Source organism: Pelodiscus sinensis, chromosome 16 (genome assembly GCF_052426305.1).
Source record: "Pelodiscus sinensis isolate ZL-2025 chromosome 16, ASM5242630v1, whole genome shotgun sequence".
Taxonomy (NCBI): domain Eukaryota; kingdom Metazoa; phylum Chordata; order Testudines; family Trionychidae; genus Pelodiscus; species Pelodiscus sinensis.
Window position 1 is genome coordinate 7,995,005 of NC_143067.1, and position 18,980 is coordinate 8,013,984.

Genomic DNA, 18,980 nt, shown 5'->3' on the forward strand with positions numbered 1-18,980 from the left:
GATAACTGTGCGGGACCAAGAGCCTGGTCCCTTACCCTCCTGGAGAAGACACCTGGAGAAGCTGTGATTAGCTGTGTACTTGGCAGTGAGGCTACATCTACACTACAAGTTTTCTCGGCAAAAAATATGCTAATCAGGGGGTCATTTGCATGAGTTGCAATCTCATTTGCATATTTTCTGCTGATCCAGTTTTGCGCTGGGTTTTTTGCGCAAAAGCAAGCAGTGTGGACGTTTTTTGTGCGCACAAAAACCCCTTTTTCCACAAGATCGGTATACCTCCTTTCGTGGGGCATAAGGACCTTGCAGGAAAAGGGGGTTTTGCGCAAAAAGAAAATGTCCACACTACTTGTTTTTGCGCAAAAACCCCAGCGCAAAAACGGAGCAGCAGAAAATATGCAAATGAGATCACGGTTCATGTAAATGAGCCCCTCATTAGCATATTTTTGCCACGACAACTTGTAGCGTAGACATAGCCTGAGAGAGCACAACGAAGCTGCCATCAGTGTCGTGTGGAGGAAATATGGGACGCTAACGAGCTCCCTGTAGTGACTAAGTTCTTGTGGAAGAGGGGAGAGCACTTTGGCACTATTACTAAGCAGCCCCTTAAGAGAAGCACGGGAAGGGGACCCAGTTCCTAGTCCTCTGTGTGAGCACGATGCCTTTGGGGAGTCTCCTGCTTTCTTCTTTATTATTTGGAAGGTGGCCGTGTCCTAGCTCCCCTCCTGCCTGAAGGGGACTCTTGAAAAATAAAGCGGCTCGGTGTGATTCAGACTCCTCTTACCACTTCCCTCATGCCTAACCTGGCCCAGGCTGGTGGTGAGAGATTCTTCTCCCTGAGTGAATCCCACCCGACGTTGGGATGGCTCATCCCAGCTGACAGGTGGGAGAGAAATTCCCCGGCGCCCCTTTGTGATGGTTTATCCCCTCTGTGGCCGGAGCGTATGAGAGCCGATGTATTCATTTCTCAGCCTTCTCTACTATCTCACTCCTTCGCAGACGAGCCTTCTTCAGCCTCTCCCCTGACATGAGTGACGGAGGAGGAGGTGACAGCTACGCACTCAAATTCCCTTTGTAGGCCCGCCAGCTCCCAGGCTCGTTATGTGACAACCACACTCTGCTATTCACGTGTGACTTTGCACAATTATCCGGGGGAAGAGAGGAAGAGGCATTCTTTTCCGCCAACTCCACTCCTCGTAGGTGGGAATTGGGGCCCGTTGTGCCTGTCACACGCACTTCCTATGCGTATGCAGGATGGACAGAGGCACCAGGGTGAGGTGCCGGCTGCCCCACAGCTTGTGCAGTTGTTGGTACCAGTGCCAAGCGGGTCTAAAATGCTACAAGTTCCGAGCGGGAATGATTCGCGCCTGCTTTGCACTGGTCTCGATCGCTGCACAGGGTAGAGGGCAATGGGGAAATCCGGCTCCAGAAGCCTTGAGGTAAGTGGATTTAATGCTGGTTCCGACAGCCCAGAAATCCTCTGTGAATCCACAGAACAGGGCCAGCACAGACAATGTCAGCGCAAGCTTCTCCCTCCTCCCCCAGCTGTCCAGTGACCTCCACGTCCACCCTGGGTCTGTTTCTTTCTCAGGGGGTACCCCTTCCAGCACGAGACTGTAGTTCAGTCTCTGCTACCTGTCCAGTCCTTGGCCTCTCTGCTGATTACTCCAAGGAATGTGCCAGTTTTAACACACAGTTTTAATGAGAGGGACAGCCATGCCCTGTCTTCTAGGAACTAGTCTAATGGAACTTGACCACCAGCCTATTTTCTAAGAGCCGCCAAACAACCATCAAACGGTACATATGGTTCTCCCCCCTCTGGACAATATAAGCCATCTTGTCTCTGCTGCATATGTCTCAGGTGGTTCGGTAGGTAGCTAGTGTCCTTCACCCGCTTCTCTCTGCCATGAAAAATAAAGCGGAGAGATGGAGAAGGGTTCTTCCTAGGATTTGCTTGGGATCGAGGTCCTGCTACAGCCAGAGGCCCAGCTGGCTGGAGAAGCAGTTCAGACCAAGCAGATACATTTCCAAGGTGTAAACACACACAAGGCAGCTTTGTTCTTTTTCCCCAACACCGGGGAATCCAGGAGGGCTTGGAACCCAGGGTCTTTCTCTTGCGGCTGGCAAAAGCAAAGGGGTCTCCCATCTGTCAGTATTATTCTTACAAAAGCATCGGGCGAAGGAGCAGGAATGACCGCTCCCCTGCAAGTGGCCCGCTAGGGCTCACTAGACTCTGCTTGTCGCCGTGAGAGGAGCTTGAGAAGGGAGCAGTGCGGAGAAGTTCAGAGAGCGGAGGCTGCCTCTGACGGGCAGCGGGTAGAGCCCACCAGCCAGGCGGTCAGGCCAAAGGAAACGGAAGACACTTGAAAGGAGGGGCCGTGTCCTGCTGCCCTGGCTTGGTAGCCACCAAAGCGAGCCGATCTGGATCCCCACCTCTCGCCTCTTGTTGCAGGAGGCTAGATTCAGCGTAGGAGCCGGGATTGCTTCGCTTTGTTCCGCACGTCGGCTCCGCTATGGCATGGTCTTGGTGGAGTCCAGTATGTCACCCAGCCCGATCCTCCTTGCCTCCAGAAGGGTCCCCACCATTGAATGCTCCAGTCACCATCAGATGCCAGGTAGCCCGGCCTCTACAGTCCTGTTTCTCCCAATGCACACGCTGTAAGCGAGAGGGGCGTTAACCCTCCGCGCGCTGGCGATTTTCAAAGTCCTTTACGGCTGTTGGCGCCTCTCTGCACCCTTGCCGAGGCAGTTCTGTGTCACCATTTGCAGAGAGAGAAGCCAAGGGGCTCAGGAGCTAAAGGACACCCATGTGGCCATTCCGGGGCACTCCCCGAGAGATCCTCCTGCCAGACAGGCCACTAACCTCTGCCCTCTCTTAGGGGATCACAGAGGAGGGGGCTGTCAATTGTTGAGGCCTGAACCACGAGGTGGGAACTGGGTGCCAGATGGTTGCTTGGCTGGAGATGCCCTTCCTAGACACAATGGCCCAAAGCCCGAGGCCCTTCTTTGGGTGTTCTGAACGCCCCCTGCTGGGTAGCTTTGCCGGAATCGACTCCGTGGGTCAGGGTTTATCCCTTTGCTGGAGTGCGGGAGAAGGAGAGGGGTCTTCTACTTCTCTGGCTTTGGCGTTCCCATGGAAAAGTCTGTGACTCAGTGACGTGTGCACCGCCCACGCCGCAGGGCTGGCGCCGAATCTCTGTATCGGGGACACGAAGGACTCGGCTGTACAATGCGCCCCCAGCCAGGGGGCAGGTGGCGGGGGGGAGTAGGGGAAGGAGAGTAGAAACCTGTGGCCTTGTCCTGACATTTCTGGTGCTGACATCACCCGTCAGCAGTCACTTCGGCGGTTGTTGACACAAGGAACTCACCCCAATGGCCGTCTAGACAGTCCTTGGGCTGCCAGCTTCTCTGCTAATATCTGGAAATGCTCAGAGCTCAGCCTGCAGGCAAACAATGCAGCGAGGGGGGCTTGGGCCGGGAAATGCCAGTTGCCTTGATCTAACAAAATAGATTGATTTCGTTCCCCGTGCGGAGCTGGGTTCCTTGCTCCTCTCCCCGGCGAGGAGCCGCTCGGATTTCAAACGCACCCTGCCTTGCAGCGTGGGCGGGCAACCTTTACCTGCACCGCCCCGTGTCGTCCCACCAGAGGTCAGGGGGCCCCGTCTAAGCAGAGAGACAAGAAGGGCCAGTGAGCCCAGCTGCAGTGACCAGAGCGAGTGCGTTTCCAATGTGGAGGCGCTCGGCCCATGGGCAGGTGAGACGTGAAGCAGGAAGCTGATCCGGGAAGGGAGAAGGGAAACGTGGGACAAGAGAGGGAAAAGGAGCTGAGGGGAGAAAGGGACGGCTAAGGGGGCCCAGGCAGTAGACATTCGGCCAGGGAGAAGGGAAGAGGCGATGTGGGAACAGAAGGGAGGGGAGAGAGGGGAAGAGACTCTGTGGCACTAGGATGGGGGAGGCTGGATTAGGGAGCACTGGGCCTAGGGTTAATGAACCCTTTGCTAAATGCTTGCAGCTCCAACTCTGGGAATATTTATGGGGGCCACTGGCGATAAAGCAAGCAGCCTTTTAAAAATCCATTTATTAAGCGGATGAGTGAAGGGGGGGAGTCCTGAGGCCTGGGGGGGTTTGTACTATAATTAGGGGTGATTGCAGCCGGCGTGTTTCAGCTCGGCATCGGACAGGAAAGGCTGTCAGCCTGGGGGACGGCATGAACTAAATCCCTCTCCGGAGAGGAACTGTGTTAATCACCAGGCCGGACCCCTGCGAGAGGGAGGGAAAGGGAAGTGGAGAAGTGCTGAAGTGGTGTGAGAGGGCTCAGAGAGGATCCTGACAGGGCTTCCTGCTGGCCTGAGCAGGATGGGACCTCACAACCCCCCCTGCCTTTCTGAAGAGCACCGAATGCCGCACGCGCCCACCTGCACCGCAAACGGCTTCCTCCCTGCCCCCGCCCACGCCGAGCCTCCAGGTCACCTGGGGTCTGTCTGTGGGCCTATGCAGCAATTCAGGGCAGCCCCCCAGTCTGCGTGGTCCTGTGGCCATAGGAAAGGGCAGGGAATGAGTTCCCACAGGCTGGGCCCGCTTGCCCTTTCTCGCGTGGATCAGGAGTAACGCCACGGAAGAGGTCGAGGTAAGGCCACGTAAAGGAGAAGGACATCGGTACCTCTGTGGCGGGACCGTCTCCACGTGCTTCCAGCGCGCCTCGTTTTCTGTTCATCGAAGGGCATGGAATTGTCAGCGGGGTGGGACACAGGGCTGGACGCTGGAGAAGTGCAGCAGGAAGCCAGCCCGGCTGGAATCTCTAGCGCAGCAGTTTTCAAACGACAGAGCGAGACCCAGGGCTGGGTGGTGGAAGGTCGGGCCCTGGGTCTCGTTGCTGCAGGGGATCAGGTGAGCAGTGGGAGGGCTAAGGCAGCTACTTGCCTCTCTTGGCACTGCAGACAGCGCTGCATCCCAGAAGTGGCCAGCAGCAGGCCTGGCTCCTAGGTGAGGGGTGGAGAGTGGTACAGGGCTCCGTGCACTGCCCCTGCCCCGAGCACTAGCTCCGTACTCCCATTGGCTGGGAACCTGCTGCGGCTGCTTCTGGGGGCAGCCTGGTCTGCGGTGCCAGGAGAGGCAGGAAGCTGCCTTAGCTCCACTCCTGCACTACTGACCAGGAGACACTAAGGGTGAGTCGCTCCCCTCCCCCCCCCCCAGCCAGAGCCCCCTCCTATCCCTAAAGCTCCTCCTCAGTCCTACCCCGGAGCCCACACTCTCGTCAAATGATGTTGGGTCGCGGCATCAACAATTTTCTTCAGTTGGGTCATGAGAAAAAAGTTTGAAAACCGCGGCTCTAGCATACACTGTTTTAAGAAGATCTGCTTCCCTGGCTGTCCAACAATCAGACAAGTTCAGCAGATCCTCTCTCGTGCTCTCTCTCACCAGCCAAAGTCAGTCCAAGAAAAGATATCACCTGGCTCACCTTGTATGTCCAATAGTGGAACAGAAGGGTCCAGCTGCAGAGAGGAGGGGCGAGAGGGAATTCCAGCCAGCTCAACACTGGGCTGCTGATTTCAAAGAGAAGTGGGGTGAGGGGATTTCAAGGAGATTGAGGAATCAGACACTAAATCCAGCTGAGTACATTTCTTAGTCGGCTGCTGGCCCCTTTAAGAGCCATGCATTGAAAGATGGAAGATCAGAAAACTGACGGGAAACGCACTTTTCCCGAAATAGACAAGGTGTGAGTGGCACTGGAATTCTGCTTCCTTTTCCCCGTGTCCCATCAATCCCATTCTGTTTATTTTAATGTCTTGCTGCCAACTTGCTTGGAACCCATCTTGAAAAAACAAAGTTTGCTGGGGCTGCTGCATGCCTTTTTAATTACGTTAATTCCATCTCCACGTAAGTGTGTGTGGGGGGGAGGGTGTTACATCCAGCCCCCCTTCACTGCACACAGACAGGCACAAAACGGCACAAGCAAGAGCTGGGGTCACTTGGCCTCCCCCTGTAAGATGAAGTGCCTGAGAAGATAAAGTGTAGCCTCTCCTGGGGGAAGAAGGAGCCTTGTATTCTCATCGGACATCTCCCTCACAGGCTGGGATTTGCCAGAGACGCGAACCATCTGTATGTCACTCAGCTGACGTTTAAGAGCAAAACCCTGGGCCAAGATCAACTGTCAGGAGAGGCAGGTTGTGCTGTGTGAGAATGCCAGCACAGGGTGCGTTACCACAGGAAACTCCGTGGAGGCGAGGGATCCGTGCACAATGTGTTTGGGGGGGGCTTTGGTGATGGAGCAGGAGGGGGATGGGGCTGAGTCCTGATTCAATCGGTAGAGTGTCAGAGGCCTGCGTGGAAGTCTTGGAGGTCAGTGTCACAGAAGGGACGTGCAGAGGTATAGATCCTTCTGCCTGTGACTCCATCCACGTGACGTGTTTCCTTCCAGCCTCCTCGCTTCCTAGTTGCTGAATCACCTACGGGTCACAGGTGCTTTTCTGGCTGAGCACAAGAAGCTGTAGGCAGGGGCCTCCAGGAGCCTGGAAACTCCCACTTGCTGTTGCGAAAGGTCGGGCTGCACGGGGAAGAAGAGGGGGACCGAGCGGGGGGGATGGATGGATGGGCGGGCCGGCTCCGGGCTGGCTGGGCAGGGCTGTGAATGGCCCCTGCTCGTGGTGATGAGCTCAGTCCACGGCACATTCCAATGGAGCATTTGTTCCTTTTCCTGTTGTACTCGTGGACAGCCGTGGGCAGGATACATCTGCAGGAATCCCAAACCTGCACAGCTCGGACTTTTTCTCTCTTCCCCAGCCTCCCCACCCCCACCCCCGGAGCTGTTTTCTAACAGGCCATAAAGTTGCATGGAAAGGGAGCGAGGGGTTTATTTTCAGTGCTGCAGGGGCTCCAGTGGGTCTTCACCTGGATTACACTGGAGGAGATTCTTTGCTCTGGGCTTCCTACAAGAACCCAGGCTAATGCCCCTCCTCTCCCAGAGCGCCAGTCTCGGTCAGCTGCCACTATCCCGCCTCTCTTTTTGGGCATGGGACGAGGAGTCAGGAGCCTTTGGCTCTATTCCTGACTCTGCCACTCACCTGTTGCGTGTCCTTGGGGAAGTCACTTCACCTCTGAGACGCTGATGTTCCCTTCCACTAGGCCCACAGGAGTAGCGGGGGGCAATAAAGGCAACTGCCTCAATGCCTGGTAATTCAAAAGGACCAGGAGCTCCCGGCCCTTTAAATAGCCTCTGGAGCACCAGGTGGTGCGCTCTGGGTGGTGCTAAGGGCTGGCTGGAACGGGGGGCGAAGCAGTAGCAGCGTTGAGGGCTGGCTGCTCCTAGCCCCGCCTCTTCCACCCAAAGGCCCGCCCCTTCCGGAAGTGCAGAGATGGGCGCCCTCCACCTTGCCTGGGGCCCAGCAGTTCTGTTGCACCCCCTGCCTCCCAGCTTTTGCCTGCCTTGTCTATTTAGATCGAGAGCTCTTTGGGAGGCTTTCTCTTATTATGTTTTGGTACCGCACCTAGCATGACGGTGCCCCCGTCGCAGCTTGCACCTTTGGACAACGTAACATACCACTTCCTAATACCGATAGCCATAAATGCAAGGGGTGGAGAGGGTGACACTCACACCTCTGTTAATGGTCCTGAGCCCCACAGCTCCCCTTGACTCCGGCTAGGGCGCAGGTGCTCAGCACCCCTGAACACCAGGCCCTGACAGACCAAACAATGACCTAACATGCTGCCTCAGGCAGGCGAGGGCTCCTTGATTTGTGTCCTAATGGGATCAATACTACGATGGAGTTCCCCGTCTTATTGTGTCCCTAGAATCCACTACCCCCATCCCAAACAGCCAGAACAGGCATTCCTCTGTTTTCTGAAGCCTTCCTCAGCATTTCCCTGGTAGCAGCAGGGCGCCGGGACCTGCAAATCAAATTCCAAATATTTCCTAACCAATTAATTCTCAGGATTATTTAATGTCCTGTCAGTTAAACTCACCAGCTCAGGGAACTGATTGCTTTTCAGGCCACCGCTGACCTTTGGAGCTTCCCGCTGATGCAGTGGCTTAATGCACTCACCTTTCCACTCTGAAGAAGTGGGGTCACACACTGCTTAGGTCACAAACAAAACCGTTGGAACCCGTCAGAAAATGCCCTTGATGTTTTGCAGGGGATTTTTTCAAACTCGTTTGTTTTGTTCTGGTCAGTGAAAAACTGTAACCAAAACCCAAAGCGTGTTTAGTTTTTGGAAACCATTTTCAGTTTTTGAAAACCTGCAATTACATTTTATTTTTAGCAGGCTCTGACCGTTTCAGTTGCTGGTGTCTAGTTTTTCATTTCAAAAACTGGAGGGAAAGTATCCAAAAGGAAAGATTTCCATGAAAATTTATGTTGAAGTTAAAACTCCAGGCAGGTATGGAAATGAGTTTGACGATCTCTGCCTAGATCTTAGTGGCACTCTGCAATGGGGAGGCCGGGACCAGCACGGAGTCCATGCAGGGCAGAGGAGCCTTGCTAGGCCGTATGGACTGGTCTGCGTTCTCAGAGCAGTGCTGGGACCAAAAGGAAGAATATTAGGAAGGGATAATGGTCTGGATTGACTTGCACTGGCAGAGCTAGAGGGGATGTTCAGGCCATGGAGTAGACCCATCAGTCATGTCCCAGCGGGGCTCGTGCTAGTGCTCTGAAAATAGCTGTGTGGACACCGCGACTCAGGCTGGTGTCATGGCAACGTCTATGAAGCTATTTCTACGGTGCCAGTACAGGGCCCTACAATCACTGCTCGCTCCCAGAGGCAGTTCGACCTGCCCATGGACACCCGGGGGGTTTCTCCTGGCAGTGCCTTGTACGTAGGGTCAGATCATGGGCGGTGGGTGAATCTAGGGCTGGGGGAGGCAACCTCCCAGCCTCACCTCTTCCACCCAAGGCCCCACCCCCCATAAGAGCTAAGCCCCGCCCCTCGCCACCGCAGGGGCAGGCCTCCAGCTCCCCCACTCTCCCCACAACCCCCCTCCCACTGCAGGGGAATGTCTGCGGTCCCCAGCATGAGCCTCCCCAGCTCTGGAGGGTGGGTGGCATGTGGTCCCAGCCTCAGCATGGATGAAGGCTGGGGACAGGCCAAGAGCCACACTGAAGCAGGGGGCGACGCAGGGCCGGGGTTACATCTGGCAGTTTGGGAAGGCAATGCCTTCCCCTGCCTCTTACGTCTGCTGCCCATGGGTCAGATCCCTGCACAGTACCTACGTGTACTCCACCTGGTGTACTCTGGAGCTGCTAGCCTACTGCGTTTACTAAGAATGAATGGATACGCTTTGCCCCACCACCACAGACAGACGGAAAGGGGAAGGGTAAATAATAGCAAACGCTGTGTAGCTGGTGCTGTTTGGGTTCGTGTGTTTGATTTCATGGTGGGCCACATTGTAATGGTGCCTGAAGAGCTCGGGTGGTTTTCTCCATTCATGCGCCAGGGCAGGGCAGAGTCCCTGCCAGACAGACCTGGTGCTCTCTGGCCATGGAGCACAGTGTCTGCACAGGGGTAGGCATGTCCAGCAATAATCGGAAAAACAGATTTGTGTTCAGACCAGGCTCGTGGGAGAGGAGCTGGATTGTTTTTTTAATAAATGTTGTTTATATTTTTCAGGGACTTTACCAAAAATGTTTTCACACCCATGGGGCATGTTTTGGGTATGATTTCCAAAGTCTCTTTCTATCGCCGCCTCCCAAGGAAAAACTTCCGAAAAACTTTCTACCTGCCAGGGTGGTTAAACACTGGAATAAATTGCCTAGGGAGGTTGTGGAATATCCATCACTGGAGATATTCAAGAGCAGGTTAGATAGGCGCCTATCAGGGATGATGTAGATGGTGCTTGGTCCTGCCGTGAGGGCAGAGGACTGGACCTGATGACCCCACAAGGTCCCTTCCAGTTCTAGTGTTCTATGATTCTGCTTTTAAGAAAACAGTTAAGTGGTGCCCTCTATCTACGCCTCTCTCCTTGTCTCACCCACTCACTTCCTCTTTCCCTTTCTCAATCTCTCCCTCTCACTCCCACACCGCTCTTCTCTTTCGCCCCTACTCCTCCTTCACTCACTCACTCTCACCCAGGGCCGGACTGCATAGGCGAGCTCCCAAGTTGGCACACGTCCGTCCGATAGCCCGGGCAACGTCAGAGACCTGTCCAGAAAGATGCTTGCCCTGCCTGTCTCTCCCCATGCACACAATTCTCTCGGGGCCTTTTTTTCATTATGTCTGTCTCTTGCAGTTCATGCTGTCTCTTCAAATCCTTTATATCTGGTTCCCATCCCGGATATTTTTTTATAATGAATTATTTGCCGGGGACTGACCGTGTGCTCAGCACCAATCAAAGAACAAAAAGCAGACAACGCCTTCCTCAAAGAGCTTTCAAAGCAAGGCAAACTTAGGATAGGCCAGACCAGTGTTCCCTCTGAGGTACGCGGCCAAACATAAAACATTCTAAGTCCACCCATCTCCTTCACACACCCACGCAGCAGCCCTCACCTTCCTGCTGGACCTGGAAGATGAGTGGCGTGGCTGCTCCCACAGCTGGGGCCGCATGGCAGGGCCGGGAGGCAGCTACTCTGGCAGCTGGGCCTGTGTTGGGGGCCAGCTGTTCCGGCTGCCTGGGTTTGCAGCCACATGGCAGGCCAGCAGGTGGCTGCACCGGGGCTTGGGGCTGCAGGCAGGCAAGCGGGTGGCTGTTGCTGGGATTTTGGGGGTCATGGGCTGCTGCCCAGGTTTGCTGCCATGTGGTGGGCAGGTGGCTGCAGCCAGGGTTGGGGTCACGGGCAAGTGGGGTGCTGCCACTGGGGCCTAAGGCAGTGGGAGAGTTGCAGTCCGGGGTTTGAGGCTGCAGCCATGAGGCAAGTAAGCAGCTGCTCCAGTGCCGGGGCTGTGTGGCTCAAACACTGGGGTGGAGGTAGGGGGTAGAAAAGACAGAATCAGATAAAGTGAGAGCAAAATCAGCATTTCTTCCATCTTGAGTGGGACTGATTCTGCTCTCACACATCTGTAAGTCAGCAATAGTGAGAAAACAGGTATGCGAATAAATAGTTACACTTTTAAAAGAAAGAACAGGTAAACACAAAATAGCATTTTGGGAGCTGTTTTCTACAGCACTAGCTTTGGAGCGTACCCTCTACATTTATATTCTGATGCATTCGAAATTGAATCACTTCTGTTCGGAACTGTCCTTGAGGACTAAAATGTAGGGATTTTACAGCTGTTGGTGGTATGCTTCATGCACTTGATGTTAGACTTCATTCTCCCATACTTGTACTGAACTCAAATAATCGTTAAAAATGGAAGGAAAAAGAGGTTTGCTGTAGTTATAAACAGTGGAATATGGAAAATCTAAACATTCTTCAATATTGTTCAAAGCAAAGCCACGGTCCATCTAAACTAGACAGTTCTGTATTACTCTAAGCTTTAACAAGAGTGTTGAGAAGAGAGGAAAGGAGGTTTGATTTTTGAACCAGAAATGAGAAGCTGCTGGTGGTGCTTCTAATAGTAACAATAACAGCGCAGGTAGACGGAATACTGTACAACTCTTCCTTTGTATTCTTCCTCAAAACATTATTAATCTGAAATTATTGCTTGCTTGGTGCTCTCTGTGAAACAACCGACAGTGAAATTTTTACTACTAACTGCAACAACGAAAATGTTGTCAAATGCATTCTTCATCTCCCAGTACTGGTACAAACATTATTTACCCGCTTACTATCAGCTTCTTGTGCTTTTGCCATAGATTATATGTGTTGTTAATAGTACCCATTTCTGGTTACTCTTCCCAATACAGTCCAGAAGACACATTCCACTTTCCTCTACAGCTATAGTAAGTCAAAGACATCCTGAATTACATTAGTGTCATTTTGAGCTGCATTTTCCTTTGGAAGACCCAATGAATTAACTGTAGATGCACCCTGATGATAGATAGTTCTCCCCAGCTGGTGACTTAACTGGCTAGGATACTGTAGGGCTACGTCTACACTGGCATGATTTTCCGAAAATGCTTTTAACGGAAAAGTTTTCCATTAGAACCCAGAGTGTAGAAAATTGTGGCTGCTGCTGGTACACATGTATTCTCTCTGCTCTAGATACACAGAGATGGGGGAGTGCTGTGCTGGAGGAAGGAGGGCACAAGAGACACAACAGGCAGGCAGGAGAAAAGGAGGCATGGGGGAGTCATTTGAGCTCCCCACCTCAGGTGCCAAAGTGTTGTGGGCTGGCCCTGAATTCTTTTAGACTATGTCTACACTGCAAGTTTTTGCAGCAGACAGTATGCTAATGAGAGACTCATTAGCATATTTTCTGCCGATTCTTTTTGTACAAGGGGCTTTCCCACTTCCGTTTTGCACAAAACCCCTTTTTCTGCAAGATCCTTATGCCTCTCCAGGACAGGTAAAAAAGGGGTTTTTGCACAAAATGGCCATGGCCACACTGCCTATTTTTGCGCAAAAAACCCTTGTGCAAAAAGAAATGGCAGAAAATATGCTAATGATGTTGCGACTTATGCTAATGAGCCCCTCATTGGCATATTTTCTGCCGCAAAAACTCGCCGTGTAGACAAAGCCTTATTGTCAGCATGTGCACACAGAGTTCTGAAAAGCTGCAGCTCAGTTGTGTGTCAGCAGGCTTGGCTTTGTCTGCACTGGCCACTTAACGACAAAGCTTACGTCCGTCAGAGGTGTTAGCCCTTGCCTCCCAAGACAAAAGTTTTGTGGTGGCGAGTACCAGCATGATCAGTGTGTGGTGCACAGAAGTGCTCTCTTGCTGACAGTGCGAATGCTGCTCCTTGGGGGTGGAAGAACTTGTCAGCAAAAGAGCTGATAAACAGCAGCTGCACTGCCTGACTTTTAGCGGCATGCATGTGTTGCCACCAGTGCCAGGAGCTTGTACCCTGCCAGGCCCGTCAAGTGGCAGGGGCAAAAAAGGCAATTTCCATGGGACTCAGTGATTCTAAAGGGCCTCACCCTCTGGCCACTGCTGCCACAGTATGAGCAGTGTTGCCGAGTGCTTCTTCTTGGCCTCCTATGACTTACGGACCTGTGGACAGTGCAGAGTTAGAACAGCCTTGAGGCTCATCTCACATCCTGAAAATTTTGCAGCATTAATTTTCTTTTTATTTGACTTTATATTAAATCAATATTTAAAGTCGTGCACCTCATTAATTATCCCTTGTTTTAGTATTCTTCCTTCCATAACATTTTACTGTATAATAACTCGGGTGCCACGGCGGCACACAACCGAACAAGTGCACATGACCTCAATATTGGTGCGCAAGACAAAACTCATTCTGCTCATGGATGGGAACTCTTAGAGGGAACACTGGGCCAGACCCTCCCCTCGAGACATCTAGAAGAGCAACCAAGTAGGATCTGCTTATTTCATCATACATGGTAACTGTCGTCGTTGACTCATTGCTCGCAGGTTTGTGGAAGGAATCTCTTGGCAGATCTGAATAAGCAGGGAGGGAGCAGTGTTATGGGGGAGAGGGGGTTAAAGGGCAGTCTGGACAAAGGCAGAGCTTCATTTCACTCAGGGAGGCTATCCCCAGTCCTGTGCTATGAACCAGTACAGTCATCTCATCATGGAGCCACGCCGGGAAAATCTGACCCCATCCCAGTCATCGCGTATCACAGGAACAGGAAAAGCGTGATTGGGAGAACAGTCCGTCCATCAGGGCTACTGCTGGGGGGGTTGCTCACACTAGCCCTGTTTCCATAGACACAGCCCGTCACGTGGCCTCCGTCGTCCGAATGACTTCGAGGCGGGAAGGAAGTGGAAAACAATTACAACCCCAAGGCTGTCTGCGCAGAGCTCCGTTACTGGAGGTCCATTCACACAAGGTGGATGTTGCACTGCACGTTGCACAGATGACTGCGGAAACCTCTCCAGTCTGTGTCTAGCCCCTTCTCGTGTGTCTTTCCAGAGTGTAACGGTCCCCAGAGGGAGCCAGTCATTTCACTTTCTTTCTGTAACTTTTGCCACATCCAGGACTATGTAGCACTTTAAAGACTAACAATAATAAACCATCTTGTTAGTCTTTAAAGTGCTACATAGTCCTGTATTTTGTTTCAGCTACACCAGACTAACATGGCTACATTTCTATCACTATTTTGCCACATCCTCACTCACCTGCCACTTAGCTTTGAGACGTTGCTCTCTAATGTCACATCAAGCTCACCAGCCCAGGAGCAACACCTGGCCCGGATGTTAACACTATTGCCAACCCCAATATTCCGAGCTAGGCCTGAAAAGCCATGAGATTAGCTTAAAAACCAAGAGGCTTTTAATGACTTATTCTTTAGTTCTTTTTTCTTTGCCACCTTCACCTTTGGCATGCACCTGGGGAACATTTTAAGCTTTCCTTTGCAATCTTGATAGCTAGAAACCCCCCCTTTTTTTTTCTTTAATTGAAAGCCATGGGGCTTTCTTAATCACATGACAACAGAGGCTGGAGCTTTTAAGAGAAACATGAAATATCCCAAGACTTACGATGGTTATTTACCTGTGGTGGTTCAAGATGTTTTGTTGGTGTGGATTCCTCTTATGGTGGACCTGTTTCACATGAATGGTTTGCACCCAGGGCTAGCCTTACCATGAGGTGAACTGAAGCGGATACCTCAGGTGCCAGACTGTGTGTGTGGGGGGGGGGGGTGCCACTAGGACCCAGAGTGTAAAAAATTGCTGCTGGTGCATATGTATTCTCTCTGGTCTAGATGCCCAGAGATGGGGGAGTGCTGTGCTGGAGGAAGGAGGGCACAAGATACATAACAGGCAGGCAGGAGAAAAGGGGGCATGGAGGCATCATTTGAGCTCCCCACCTCAGGTGCCAAAATGTCGTGGGCTGGCCCTGTTTGCACCCTAGCTGAGGGGTCCCCATGAGACTTGAAGAGGAAATTAATTATATTGTGTTCCCCTTTCCAAACAACGACTCTCCCTGTGTAAAGGTGTACAATTTGTCTCCTGGAATTCTAGTCCAGCAGCCCATGAAACGGTGCTGCCTGAATCTCTATTGATGCAACATCCTCCCAGGCAGGATCAATTTCGTCCCAGTATTTCCGCCTCCTGTCCAGTAAAAAAAAAATCAGAAAAATACCAGACACCTAAAATAGCTGGTATTTTCTGATTTTTTTCCCCTGACAGGAGGCAGAAATACCAGACACCAGGCAATCCCACCACACTCAGCAACCGGGCCCATCCCCTGGACTCCTCTCTGCTCCCCACTTACCTGGTTCCACAGGGGAGCTCTCTTCTCACACAGAGTAAGAAAACAAGATGGCCACTGGCAAAAGAAAACCCAGAGGCCTTAAAGGGGCTATGCTGGGGTTTTTTGTATTTTTTTTCTAAATAACTGTAGGGGTCCTTTTTTTTTTTGGTCTCCCCTTTTTTTTCTCTCAACAGTGTTTTTTGAGAAAACTGTCCAGGTCAATACCGGACACCTGGCAACTCTAGGGAGAACAGAATCCCACTGCCTGGTTACAGGGTCTCTCCCTCGGTGGGCCTGGTCGCCCTCCTCCATTGACTTAGACGGGTTTCAGTGACCAAACCAAACAGATACCCACAGCCGAGTGACCAGATTTATCGCATTGCTCCGTCTTTTCTTTCTCTCCCCAGATCTGGTGAGAGGCTATTCTATGACCCCACCTGTTCTCAGCATTACTGAGGAGGAGCACATCATAAACTCCAAGGACACACTGACAATTACCTGCAGGTAAGAGACAAACAAAAATGGTATTGGGTAGATTACCTGAGCCAGCTGGTAAGTGCTCAAAGAAGAGTCCAACAAGAGGCCACCCGCGGACCCCTCTAGATTCAGGAGCACTGGAAACAGCTTGTTGGAGACATTGCTGATTACAGAAGAATCCCCTGAGCTGGTGGTAACCTCTCTTGCTCCATGATGTGTAGGACCAACTGGAAGCAGCTAGTGGGAGAATGGAGAGCTGCTTGCAGGAGTTCACAGGTCCCGCGGTTGGCTCTAGAACAAGGTGTTTTCCTTACCACCCTTCTCTTGCTTTTCTGTGTGCCAGTGCCTCTTGGCACTGTTCTCCCTGCTGCTCCAGCTGCGCCTGGCTTCCCTCTGGAGGAAAGGGTGCCAGTCCTTTGGGGGTTTGGTGCTGTGGGGAAGTAGAGATGGTGGGGAGGGAAGCCACTCTCACAGGTGACTGTGACTGCGTGCAGAGTCCCTTCTCCTTTTCCAGCATGCAGGGGTTTTGGTCCATGCTTAGTCCTCCCTCAGGTGTGCCAGGAAAGGCTGTTGGGGGGAGGGGGAAGGAGGCCGGCTTCAAGCTCTAGAGAGGGACAGATGACTGTATAAGAGGAGCTTGGTAATCAGGAGAGGAGGCCTTTCAGAAGTCAGAGCTCTACAGCCAGAGTTGACTGGACTGGTTGGCCCCACACTGGGGTGTTTGTCCATTCATGTGCATGCTGCCCTGCAGCCCTTAAGGAAAAATAAGTCTGTGGGAAGGGAGACCTTGCACGCTCAAACTGGGCTCTGCTGCTGCACCAGTGGCTTTGCAGCCAATCACTTAGGCTGTGTCTAGACTGGCCAGTTTTTCCGGAAAATCAGCCGCTTTTCTGGAAAAACTTGCCAGCTGTCTACACTGGCCGCTTGAATTTCCGCAAAAGCACTGACGATCTCATGTAAGATTGTCAGTGTTCTTGCGGAAATACTGTGCTGCTCCCATTCGGGCAAAAGTCCTTTTGCGCAAAACTTTGTGCAAAAGGGCAGTGTAGACCGCGTAGATTTGTTTTCTGCAAAAAAGCCCCGACAGCGAAAATGGCGAGCGGGGCTTTTTTCCGGAAAAGCGCGTCTAGATTGGCACAGACGCTTTTCCGCAAAAAGTGCTTTTGCGGAAAAGCATCTGTGCCAGTCTAGACGCTCTGTTCTGAAAATGCTTTTAACGGAAAACTTTTCCGTTAAAAGCATTTCCGGAAAATCATGCCAGTCTAGACGTAGCCCTGGAGTGGCCATTACCAGAATTTGAGATCATGTGGTGGCACGTGCTCACGGTGCCATGCAGGGCACTATTTCAGGGTGGGGGCACTGCAGCCGTGCATACCAGGACACTACTTGCTCTTCTTCCCATTCCCCTGACCGTCAGGGAGCGAGGGGAAAGTACACAGTCTGCAGGCATTGCCCTCGCTCCTGGCTGGGGAAGGGAGGGGGCAGAGGAGAAATTCACACAAGCTGATAGGGGAATGGGAAGAAGAGGAAGCAGAGTCCGGGTGCATATGGCTGTAGCCCTCCTTGCCCTCCCAAAATGGCACCCTTGTGTGCCACTGAAAGCCACCAGTACTGTGGATTACAGTGGAGCGTACATGTCAAGCCTCTCCACAAGGGCATTCATTTCATCTGTTCATCTTGGCATAAGCCTGTCTAGCTTTTCCTTGAACAGCCCCAGAATTGGGCATCATTGTTGCTTTGCAAATAATTTGTGACCCTGGGTTGGGGAGCAAGCCGAAGGGTATAAAACATAGAGGGAGTCGGTGGGGTTCCTCATGGGAGCAGGTATACACCTGCCCCGTTGTCTTCGTGCCACACTCTCCCATGGCTTCATTTGGACCTGGGTCAGGAACGGAGAGACACAGTATAATTGGGCTGAGTTTAGGGGACATGTCTTCACACCACAAAACCTACTCTACCTCAGTGGAACCCTTCTTAGCAGAGAAGCCGTGGAGTGGGCGGACCTGCCGGGGTGGGAGTGCATGTGCAGAGGTCGTGGTGGGAGTGCCAGTGCCTTTTCTACGAATAAATAGGACTTTGTTCCCAGCAACTCCTGCCAGCGACATTCAGCCCACGAGGACAGCCGCTGCAGCATTGGAGCTACTCATCTGGCTTGAGAAGGCTTCCTGCCAGGGCTGAGCAGGAAGGGTCTAGGCTGGCTTGTACCATAGTGCAGGGTGTGTGCTGCTCCACCTCTGAGCAGGTGCCACATGCCTGCCTGCCGTGTGAGTCAGCGCTGGCTGCTGAGGGTGAGGTTTGCCTGCTGCCCTGCGTACTCCAGAGTGAAGTGGGATGCCAGCTCCGATTGCACCCAGCGTGGCTTTTGCATGTGACCGAGGAAGCCACACCCTTTTGCCCCCATTTGCAGCAACACATGCAAAGGAAGAACGGAACCCCATACTTGTGCACATGCATTGTTATCCTTATCCATTACTTCTGTGATGGGCACCGCATGAGAACATAAGAACCGTCAGACTGGGTCAGACCAAAGGTCCTTCTAGCCCAGCATCCTGTCTTCTAACAGTGGTCAATGCCAGATGCCCCAGAGGGAATGAACAGAACAGGGAATCATCAAGTGATCCCCTCCTCTCCCCCCGCCCATTGCCCATTCCTAGTTTCTGACATACACAGGCTAGGGACACCATCGCTACCCATCCTGGCTAATAACCATTGGTGGACCTAACCTTCATGAATGCATCTAGTTCTTTTTTTAATCCCTGTGAAAGTCCTGGCCTTCACAACATCCTCTGGCAAGGAGTTCCACAGGTTGACTGTGTGTTGCGTGAAGAAAAACCCCCTTTTGTTTGTGTTAAACCTGCTACCTATTAAGACATTGAGCAGCCCACTCCCTGCAATGGCTTAGTTGCCAGCCCTGACCCATCCTGCTCAGCGGTGGAAGAAAACGGTCTCAAGCCAGATTTATACCTGGGAAGAGCAGGTACCCTTACGCCAAATGAGGGCAATGGAAATGATGGATAAATGCATATAGAGAGTCCTGTGATGCTGGTCGAGCCAAGGCAAAGGGGATATATTCAGGGTAGAAGTGGGTGGGCAAATAAATACCCCCTACCACTGAGTGCTCCTTGCCTTTCTGTATGCATCTACTTTCCTGTTCAAAGTGCCATGTGAAGCCTTTCTCTTTAATTCCCCCCCTCCGGGATGGGAAATAGCAGTTATGCTAACATTGTATCTTTCCTTCTATCCTTATTATGTATCTATTTACATGAAAGGAAACCATGGGGAGCAGAAAAGAGTCTAATTTCTAGTTTGGACTCTGCTC

The 18,980-nt window shown here is 52.2% G+C and overlaps 1 protein-coding gene across 4 annotated transcripts in view; it reads left to right on the forward strand.

The window, feature by feature from the left end:
- The window catches only part of FLT4 (fms related receptor tyrosine kinase 4), a 111,259-nt gene that overhangs the window by 26,242 nt on the left and 66,037 nt on the right, over positions 1-18,980 (forward strand). For 3 of the 4 annotated variants that reach the window (XM_014581164.4, XM_075900532.2, XM_006138225.5), the window contains exon 2: positions 15,592-15,688. In XM_014581164.4, coding sequence (XP_014436650.3) covers positions 15,592-15,688 — 97 coding nt within the window. Of the gene's footprint in view, positions 1-6,292; positions 6,536-15,591; positions 15,689-18,980 lie in introns of those variants that run through there. The other variant, XM_025179031.3, reaches the window with a different exon arrangement.